Source organism: Cucumis melo, chromosome 1 (genome assembly GCF_025177605.1).
Source record: "Cucumis melo cultivar AY chromosome 1, USDA_Cmelo_AY_1.0, whole genome shotgun sequence".
Lineage (NCBI taxonomy): Eukaryota > Viridiplantae > Streptophyta > Magnoliopsida > Cucurbitales > Cucurbitaceae > Cucumis > Cucumis melo.
In genome coordinates this window covers 4,737,900-4,748,804 of record NC_066857.1, presented here as the reverse complement: position 1 = coordinate 4,748,804, position 10,905 = coordinate 4,737,900, and the positions used below count along the sequence as shown (strand labels likewise).

The 10,905-nt window shown below is 32.1% G+C and overlaps 1 protein-coding gene across 1 annotated transcript; it reads right to left on the bottom strand.

Annotated features, from left to right (window-relative positions):
• Window positions 1-918: 918 nt before the first annotated feature.
• Window positions 919-4,313, bottom strand: LOC103500478 (oil body-associated protein 1A-like). The gene is made up of 4 exons (XM_008463781.3): window positions 4,140-4,313; window positions 2,942-3,254; window positions 1,324-1,414; window positions 919-1,247 (listed from the first exon to the last, which is right to left on the bottom strand). The coding sequence occupies exons 1-4, from the start codon at window positions 4,259-4,261 to the stop codon at window positions 1,072-1,074; spliced, it is 702 nt and encodes a 233-aa protein (XP_008462003.1). The 5' UTR covers window positions 4,262-4,313; the 3' UTR covers window positions 919-1,071.
• Between the last annotated feature and the right edge of the window lie 6,592 nt (window positions 4,314-10,905).

Below are 10,905 nucleotides of genomic sequence, written 5' to 3'. Positions count from 1 at the left end.
GTTTAGTAGAAGAATTAGAGGCAAATAGACCTGTAGACTTTTTATATATTTTCGAAATTGTTTTATAATGCAAATATTTTGTCGACTTATTATATCCTCGAAAAACCCAAAAATAAAAATAAATAAATAATCAAATAAATAAATAATCAGATAACCCCAATCCAAAAATTAAGAGTTATTGGATTGAAACTCCTAAAAAAATGTCAAAAGAAATATGATATTCCTGACAGAGGAAATGATTTATGTTATCTATTAAAATACAATGTAATCAAATAAAAAAAAGAATTAGGGGGGACGGGACTCTTCCTTTTATTGTCAAAACTGAATATACCAAGTATATAATAATACTTAGATAATTTTAGTATATAATAATACTTGGATATCGATAATAGAGAAACCATATATTATATAATTATATAGGCAAAAATATATAATTATCTTCATTTAGTTATAAAGATGAACTCCAAATATTAAAAAAAGAAATACTACAGTGCAAAATATATTATATAATAACTAAATAATTGATTAAATCTATATATAAATTATATAAAAAAAGTCTAATTATACTCTAACCCAGTAAATGTAACTAAAATTTACGACAATTTTATTAGTAAATGTAGACAAATTCAATCATGTAACTTACTTTCAAATGATTTGAAATCCTGGACATTTTATGTAAAAGAGTTCATTTTTTTACAAAATGAGAAATTCATTTTTAAACCCCGAAATTTCAAACAGAATGTAAAGAATTAGGCCTATATGGGTCAATTCTCTGACTTCTAGAGTCCTAAAGAAAACTATTTCACCACGAACTCAATTTTGTTGTGATTTTTTAAAAATAGTAGACAATATACTAAAGTAATGCCAACATTACCCATTACGCAAATTGAGATCAACAACACATACCACCGGCCACGGTTGTAGTAAAGAACACTTTTAGTCCTTCATTTATAATTTAAAGCCAAGTACTTCACATAAATAAAATAATCACACACATGCTTAGAGAAAAGTAAACACACACACATATATATACATCCAACTTTCATAACCACCACAATATATCACCTCTCATCAAACAAAGACTCTTGGAATTGAAGCTGCCGAAGGTATCATCGTCTCTCGGAGTTCTGTCTTTAAGCCTTCCCCACCACCGTTTGCCATCGGATGGACACCATGGGCAGGCCCCGACATGTACTCCCTTTTCTTCCTCTCCCCTTCAAACGAGACCCCATAACGCTTCTCAACCTCTGAAAATCAAATCAAATCAAATCAAACCATAAAAAATCCATACCCTTGAAACAATAGTACAATTTCATTCCTTACTTTGTTGTAGAGACCCATCCAGCTGCCCATCTCGAGTTAGCGCCATCATTAGCTGCGGGATGCCAAGTGGTAGAGTGTCGCCTCGATCCACCTGGATCCCATGGTTAGCCCATAAAATTTTAACGCTTACCAGGCTTTAATGGTTAATGGACTGAAATTAACTTCAATTCAGATTCAGTTTCGAAAGAAAATATCTCTTGATGCCTGAATACTAAATTATAAAAACTATCCGTGCATTTGTTATATGCTAGCCAACTAAATAAAGTCACTTAACATTTCCTTAATTACGGACTGCATATATGAAAAAAGACAAGTAGAAATCAATTTTAAACATAACAAAAACTACATAAACTTGAAATAACTTTAAATCTTCAATAAATCTTAAAGTTAGACCTCAGAAATTATCTTTTACTTTGATTGATTAAATAAAACTAGTAGTTTTTAATGCAATAAAATAAAATAAAAGAATATGTTCTCAAAGTTCAGTAGAAATATTATAAATAAATATTAAGAAATTAAACAATAAACTAGTTCTGGGATTAACTTCAAAATTAATTAAATGCATAGAGACAAATATAAAAAAATTTAATAGATTTTGAAGTTCTAAAATTATTTTTAAAAAAATTAGCCGACAGGTCTACTTGTTAAATTGTGACATAGATGGGATGAAAAGTCTACTTGGCATGATCATTCAGTCAGTTGGTAAACAATTTTAAATTATAATGGTTTAAAATATGAAAATATTTAAAAGAAAACCGCTAAATCAGTTTTTCACTTTTGCAATTTCTTCTCGTTAAGATTACTCTTATATTGAAGAATTTGTTAACCAAAGCAAAGAATCATTGCGTCACATAAATCTTGGGGATGATGCATGCTATGAAAATTTTGTAGGAAGAGTTAAACAACTTGGCTTTCTGAAAATTGTCTAACCTCAACAACTGTTCATGCTCGAACTGTGTTAAAAGGCAGCGTAGGGGAGTTGATAGGATTGATATTTGGCAAAAGAAATTCTGCGATATGTAGGCGAGTATGACAGAATTGATATTTGGCAAAAGAAATCGAAAGAAATTGAAGAAACCCTGGGATCAACTGGTGAAATAAATCGCAAAAGGCAAAGTTAAATATTTTAATATTTTAAGGCATTTTAAATTTGCCAACTACGTAAATAATTGCCATTTTTCAAACGTGACTTTTCATCCTATCCATGTCAACAATGAGCAACCTAGGCTAGATCTGTATTATCAAGTCAGCATTCTGTTACTTGACATCTTTTAAGAACTAAAAGTTTATTTTGTCCCAAGAAAGAAGAGCGATGTCCATCCACATGCTAATGGTAATGCAATTTTTTAAAAACAAAATAGCACATTTTAGACCTGCATAAGAAAAATTTTAAATCTAGACATTGATATAATATATCGATATGTGAAACTTTCTTAAAATGTTTGTCATAAATTATATCTAAAATTGCTACTCTTTCAATAATTACCCCCATATTCAAAACTGAGCTCAAACTAAAACTAGGTCAGAGCGCTTAAAATCCCAACGAAGAATTAAGATTTAAGGAGTACTAAACTTGCTTCTAGCTAAGTTGAGGAGTTGAGGGAATTAAGAAGGTAACCTGCCAGAAATGGAAAACTTTGCCATAGGTCTTGCAGACCTTGTCCAAGTCAAGGCGCTCAATTGGGCCCGGGACACCGGGGAGGAATAGAGTCCCACTCTTGACTTCATACTCATGCGAGTGCCAAAGACGCTTCTCGTCGTCGGGCAATGTTAAGAAGAGATTCTCTGTTACAATGTACTCAATCCCTATAAGTCTGGCATCTTTCTCCGGGCTGTCGAAGATTAGACACTGTCGAACCTCTTCATTCAGGTGCGCACAGAAGTGGTGCGCTTCCAATTGCCTTGTCATGTCATGGGAGTAGAAATGAAACCTAATTCACCCATGTCCATCCAGTAACAAGAAGATGGAGATCAGTTCAGGATAATAACATAACTATAGCTTTATATATTATGAATATGGTTAGATATATTTAAATTCAATGACTAGATAATGGTTTTTGTTTTTTAATTAATAAATTTTTATAACTCTTTTGTTTTTATTTTATTTGAAACAAAAACAATGAAAATTCGACAAGTTAGAGAGAACTCAAAACAAAATTTCAAGGAGAAACAATCTTTTTAAAGAAGAAATGTTAAAAGAGATTTTCAAAATAAGCCTTTTTCCCAATCCCAGAGCTCATGGATGTTCGCTAGTGTCGAACCCGCTATTGGATGTTCACTAGTGTTCGCTATTGGATGTTCACTAGTGTCGAATTCATAAAATTTAAAATTAAATAATTTTTCTATAATAAATATATTTTTATATATAATTTTATTTGGGGTTTAAGTAAAAACAAATATCAATATACACAATTTTAATAACCATACACTCTTGAGTTTTATCTTGATATCAAACCATGTTGTATCTTCTAAAATGTTTTGGAATTTTTATGAATTTGACAACTATTATTCTTTTAATAAAAATTTAAAAATTCAAAACAAAAGAGATTAAATAAAATTCAATTAAGAACTCTTTTGGTTTTTGTTTTCTTTTTGCTTTTCTTTTCTTAAAAATAAAAATTTAATCAAAAGGAAAGGAGAAAAGCAATATAAAAACTTTAATAATTATTTTTTCTTGAATAAAAATACAAGAGGAATGGGAAAGTAACATGTAGGTACACCCAGACCCAGGTATCTCAACTCTCAAAAATATTTGATAAGATATTCTAGAAAGATCTTAATTAGAAAGACTAAATGTTGAGATGGAAATAACTTACGCGCAGAGGTGCTGGTGGATTTGATTGATAGGGCGGAAGCGTTGTACAACGGCGGCGGCGGTCTCAACTACGGCGGTGCCGGTGTGGGTCGCCTCCCCAGGAATCTCCTCTTTCTTCAACATTATTAATTAATTACAATTTTCTCCACCGATTATGATTTTTTTTTCTGCCCATACCTTTTACATTTTATTAAAGAACCTTGCTTATTGCATGCAACTCTCCACGTGGCAGTACGGTTTTGTCCACGAGGCACACGTTCTGGGTCCACGTAGCTTGTGATCCTCTGTTAAGGCCGCGTCACTTTCGGCTTGGGTTGGGATTTATCGTCGACTAAGGAACTGCACATGCCTCACAACAATAATTGTGAGATGCTCAAAATAATATTTAGATTCATAGTACTTCAATCTTTTTATACAGGAAAACTATTGAAAATCGATGAAATTAAGAAAAAGTATTTATAAATTATAAGAAAATATCAAATTCTATTATAAATATATTGATATTTATTAAATATCTTGATAAAAGTCTTTAAATATAATAAATATTTTGGTTTATTACGGTTTATAACGTTAGAAAATATCTATTTCAAATATTTTAATTTTATTTTAAATATTTAATTTTAATTTTAATAAATTTTCGTGAAAATCAATTATTGTAAAAGAAAATTGTTTTACACAAGGATTAGAAGAAAATAGATTACGTGACTTTTATGTCCTACAATTTCTAGTTAAAAAAAATAACTAATAGAGATGCTAAGAACTTAAAAACAAAAGACCAAACCCTAGACTAGAATAGAGATGTTAAATTTTAATTTTAATTTATTTAGAATGTATTTACCTAACACACCTTGAATATGAGAATTAAATTTTAAATTTAAAAGGAAAATTAACCCAAAAACTGAAATTAAACTAAAGAATCTCTGATTATATAAATCCTAAAATTAAAAATAACATTTTCAAATATAGTCAAATGACTTAAAATATTTACAAAAATAATAATAAAATTTTAGTTCTACATTTTGTTGATCTTTTCGATAGTTCGGTAATTTATAATAAAATTTTAAATTAATATTTAGATATAATAATATTAATCGGAAAAGAGAAAAAAAAGATTATATATTCCCAAATATTTGCAGTTGAATTATGTGATTATCAATAGGAATAATAACTCAATTAATTGGTTTTTATTGAAACTTTATAAATATTTTAAGATCTCATCAATTTTCTAAACTAAGATTTTGAAATTTTTAATGACCATTACACATTAATTATGAATAATATTTAGTTTCAAAATTATATAATAATATATACCATAATTAATTTATATCACATTTATTATAGATCTTAAAACTTACCTATTTAATAAATTAAATATATAATTATTTTATTTTATTTTTCTTATGGTATATTATTTACTAAATATGCAATTTAATTATGATATATAATTAACTCAAATTTGGTAATAATATATTCAATATTTTTCACAAAAGCAACATATTTGTCTTAATTGCACATTGAACAAAGGTTTTTTATCTACGGTCATTTTCTTCTAGCGTCTTTCACCTTTTTTTCGTCCACTTTTGTCGTCTTACACTCGATTTTTGTCCGATTTATATTTCATAGATCGATATTTATTTTTCTTTCATCTCCTTCAACTTATCCAGTGAGTGCCTATTTTGGTTTAATTATTTGTCCAATTTCCGATAAAAAAAAATTCCACAGTTAACTTTCCAGTTATCTCCTTCAACTATCAGTTTCATTTTATTAATTTTATTTCTTGAATTGTCAAATATAGTATACAATATATAATGAACTTTTTTTTTAAAAAAAATATAGTATACAGTATATGATGAACTTCTTGTCCCTTTCTTAGTATATACGATTGTATTATAAAAATGATTTTATGTTGTGCTCATTATGTACACTTTCATATTTATAATAATATATAAGCAGTGACACATACATTTCTTTTATTTCTTATTATGTGTGGTCAATTTTGCAGTATATTTTTATTATATATCAATGCATATTTAAAAGATTGCTATTATATGATCATTATATATTCATGCATATTTGTAATAACACATAAGCAGTGATCATATATTTGTATTATTTCTTGTCAGGTATATTCAAAATAGCAGTATATTATGATGGTTTTTTCAATAATTATGATAACTACATTGTTATATTGTTTCCAAATAATTAGTGAATAAACATATGTCTTTTTAAGGCTTCTACAATAGTCTTCTATCCAAGTTTGTTAGTTATATTGATATGAATAAAATTGATATATACCTCTGTCTAGGTCTCATAGAATGTTTTAAGAACTTGCCTATTACCAATGATAATGATGTTAAATGGGTTTACTACATCATAATATCTAATGTGGAGCAACACATTGCTCTCATTGTTCATTCTTTTTGTCATTTTGCTATTACTTTAGGTTCTTCATCTTTAATTTCATTTCAATCAGATGTCCATGCAGATAAGGGTCATTTTTTTTATAACATTGTATATCTAAGATATCTCCGACTTTTGGTATGAAAATCCATGACATGTTTCCAACGAAGGGTTTGTTGAAACAATCCTTGCAAGCCATTACCATTAGAGACAACTTTCAATACGTTACAGTTAAATCAAACAAGGAAGTTATGATTTTGTAGTGTGTATTTTAAGATTGTTTATATGGTCAGTACATGCTTCATGTTGTTTCCATGGGGATATAAATCTTTATGGATTGTTATTAGGTTCAATGGTAAATAACATACATGTTCTATAGATGTTCCTTTAACAGATCATAGACAAGCTACTTTTTTTGTTATCAAAGACCTAATTAAAAAGAAAATAAGTATAGATGGTTTGAAGTTAAGCACTCGTAAAGATATAATCCACTACATTCGTTCTAAGCATGACTTAAACATTAGTTACCAAAAAGCTTGGCATGCACATGAAGCGACATTAGATGAAGTTAAAGGATCTCCTGAGGATTCATATAAGACGTTACAATCAGACTGTGAGTGACTCCGTCGAATCACTCGTAATCATGTCTATGTCATATTGGACTGGTGATCCTATAGGACTACACAGTCATAAAAAGGTGGTGATCCCAAGGGACACCCATATGGGTATGACTCTAATAGACAAAGTTAACAGAACGCTCATCCATAGCATGTAGCATATCATAAATATCATAAACATCATAAACAAGACATGAATATTAATCTTAACGTCCTTAATCATGTGATTAATATACCATGCATCATCATCAACGTTAAGAGCCGTCATCATCGATCATCCATATAATGACAGTCATTATCAATAGCATCAGGTTATGCAATTTAGCTACCATCAATGCATAATCATAATTACATGCGGTCTCTTAAATTTAGTTCGAAGGTCTAGTAGGAGAATCTCTTACCTAGAGATTTTAGCCAAACAAAGTACTCCCTAGCTGACCGTAAAAATTCTCCAAAACTTGATCCTAATCATAAAAGGAAAAATTCAGTATCTTAATTAATGAAATTAGCAATTGGCTAACATCCAAAATTCTCCCAAATTAATTAACTTTCTAAAAATTGGGGTTGAAACCAATTCAACATTGATTGGAAAAAAATCCAAGATTAATTTTTCAAGAATTAGAATTAGCCAATTGAACCTTTAAAAAAACCCCAAATAGATCCAAAATTAAATTAACAAAATATTAATTTAATTTCATTAGCTTACCAAGGTTACTCAAATGGAAATTGAAAAATTCTCTTATCCTTAATGATAAAAATTCATCACTTTAGATCCTCAAGCTTTCCAAAGAGACCAATTACAACTAAAACTGATGGGGACTTCAATGTAGGACTTTAATGCAGTGAAGTGAAGCTTTCTTTTAGGACTTCAATGTCACCAACTTTCAAGCCTTATGAGGACTCTACAAATGGTGATTCGTCTTTCTTGCGTCTAGACAGGGGACATAGCACAAAATCGATTGGTTTGAAGTCTTTTCATACATAAAGATCATACTTTTTGTGGTGCTTGTGGATGACTCACTCTTTCCAGAGTTAAAGGTTCTTGTACTTTCATGTGCTTCCCTGCTTGCAAGTGATTTCAGCTATAAATTATCTTCTCTGTTTAGAAGAGAAATTTCTACAGGCACAACTTCTGGGCTATTGTCATTCTTCAAATAAAACTTTGCATCTGCAAAGTGAGACTCAACTTCTGAGAATGGGTTAGAGTCGACGTCAACCTTCTTTACGTCGTCTTGATAAAATTTAAAGCACTGATGCAGTGTCGACATTACTACTCCATTTCCATAAATCCAAGGACGACCGAGTAACAACTTATAAGTGGTCTTTGAGTCTATAACATGAAACAATGCACTAGCCTTTAGATCACCAATTATGAGTTCTAAGCATATCATACCTATTACTCTTTGGTTGCCTTAGTTGAAATCTTGAATTACCAGTTTGCTATTTGAGAGTTCATCCATCAAGATGCCTAATTGCCTCATAGTCGACTTCGACATTATGTTGACAGCTGATCCATTATCGATGAGGATCCGTCGACTCTCTGTTCTCGAACATATCCAGAAACATACAAGGGTCTATTATGAAGTTTAAATCCCAATAGTAAATCCTCATCTGAGAAGTCTATAGACATACAATAAGGAGTACTCTCGTATGTCGCAATTGGAGCACTCAAACTTGCAACTGCTGAATTTAACAATGCATTAATAAGGATGGTTTTGGTTTCTCGAGGAAGTGACAACAAATCATCCACATTGAACCTTGATAGGTCTTTTGACACTCCCTCCTCCTCTAGTGATCTTGGCGGGATGCTTTCTTCCTCTATTGCATTAATAGCATGACATGCAACAACTTCTAGGTTTTCATCCTGATGATCACAAAAGAATCTTGTTAAAAAGAAGTCTGCCAAGGTTACTAAGCGCAGAGGTCGAGAAAAATCCTTGTCTTCCTCATGCACGAGCTTAGGCTTTCAAGTCCTCTTCTTTTTCTTATTCTTTTGAGCCTTATTCCCACTTCTGTAATTTCTGTAGAAGCGAGACTCTTTGTAGGTCGGAGTCGACTTTCTTTTCTTTTGGCGGACCACAACGATCCACCCCTCATCGTCTTCTTCAATCGATCTTTCTTTTTTTTTTTTTTCAGAATTCTCGGGTGCAACTTCCTGATGGAATTGGACCACTATAGGCTTGAAGGTCCCAAACTGGACTACGCTTTCCCTTTGCTAAAAAAAATTAATCTTGGCGAAAGAGCCTCTAACATTATCGTTACTACAACATGGTTTGTTTGAGCTACCTCCTCCAGGTCTAACTTGATCTTTTTCTCATGAGCTAACCTTAGAATTAGCTCCTTCAACACAAAATATTTCTCTATAGGTTGACTGATGACCCGATGATAATTACAGTAGTTGGGATCATCCACCTTTCTTGCTTACTCAGGTCGCTTATATCCTGGTAGTTGGATCAGCTGCTTCTCCAGTAGTTGCTCTAGCATATCAGCAATATCTAAATTAGGAAATGGGTAAACTTTTTCCTGTCTTTCTTTTAAAGTCAGGCATCGTCTTTCGCTTCCATCATCATTCTTTTCAGCTCTCCCTTCTTTTCTTTTGGAGAACTTTAGTGGAGTCGTACTTACGACCCTAGATTCCTTCATGGTGCTATTCACTATCTTTTCAGTACCTTTCATCTCCTGCTTATCTTTTCTTACTTAAGGAACAGGAAAATCCTTAGTTCCTCTGCTGGCAATGCTCAATTCCATGAGCGCGAGTTGCTAACCCTTCAAATGTGCATGGCTTTATTCCTTGTAAAATGTAGAGGCGTCCCCAATGCATGCCTTGGGTGCACATTTCTACAACCGACAGTTCAGCGAGTCCATCTTTGCAATCAAGACTTAGAGCTCTCCATCGATTTATGTAGTCGATGACTGGCTCTGCTTTTCGTTGTTTTGTATTTGCAAGCTCCATCATGCTTACAGTACGTCTGGTACTGTAGAAACAATTGAGAAACTCCTTTTTTAGCTGTTCCCAACTGTCAATGACTTCCGGCTCTAGATCGGTGTACCACTCGAAAGCATTTTCATTTAAGCTTTGAACGAACTACCTGACAAGATGGTCTCCTCTTGATCCAACATTCTCACATGTTTTGACGAAGTGGGCGATATGCTGCTTTGGGTTTGTCTTACCATCGAACTGTTGGAATTTTAGAGGTTGGTACCCAAGCGGCATTCTCAAGTCGTCGGTTCTCTTGGTGTACGACTTAGAGTACATGAAAGAAGTTTGCGATGTTTCTCCATACTGAGCTCTAATGGAATTTGCAATCATATCCTGTAGCTACTGAACTAAGAGAGAAGCAACAGAAGCTAATTGTTGTTCTGGTTGGTTTTCTTACACAACATTCTTCCCTTTATCAGTAGCTTTGACCATAAGGGTTTGACTCGACTCAGCAATTTCACGAGTCTGCATCTTCTCTCTCAAAGCTGCAATTTCATGGTCTTGTTCCTCCATAACCTTAACCAGGAGGTTAATTTTCCTCTCCATCTCTGCCATGGTATCCTCGGTCGTTATATAGCCATCATGACAGACATCACATCAGGGTGTGCATCCTTCTTTGACTTGCTAGAGGCAGAATCAGAATTATCATCCAAAGGATTTTCTTTGAGGACAATCCCAGCTTTAGAAGACTCCATTAATTGCTTAAGAATGCTCTACGCGATGATAGAACCTTGATCCTGCTCCTGGGTGATTCTTTAGACGATTGCAGG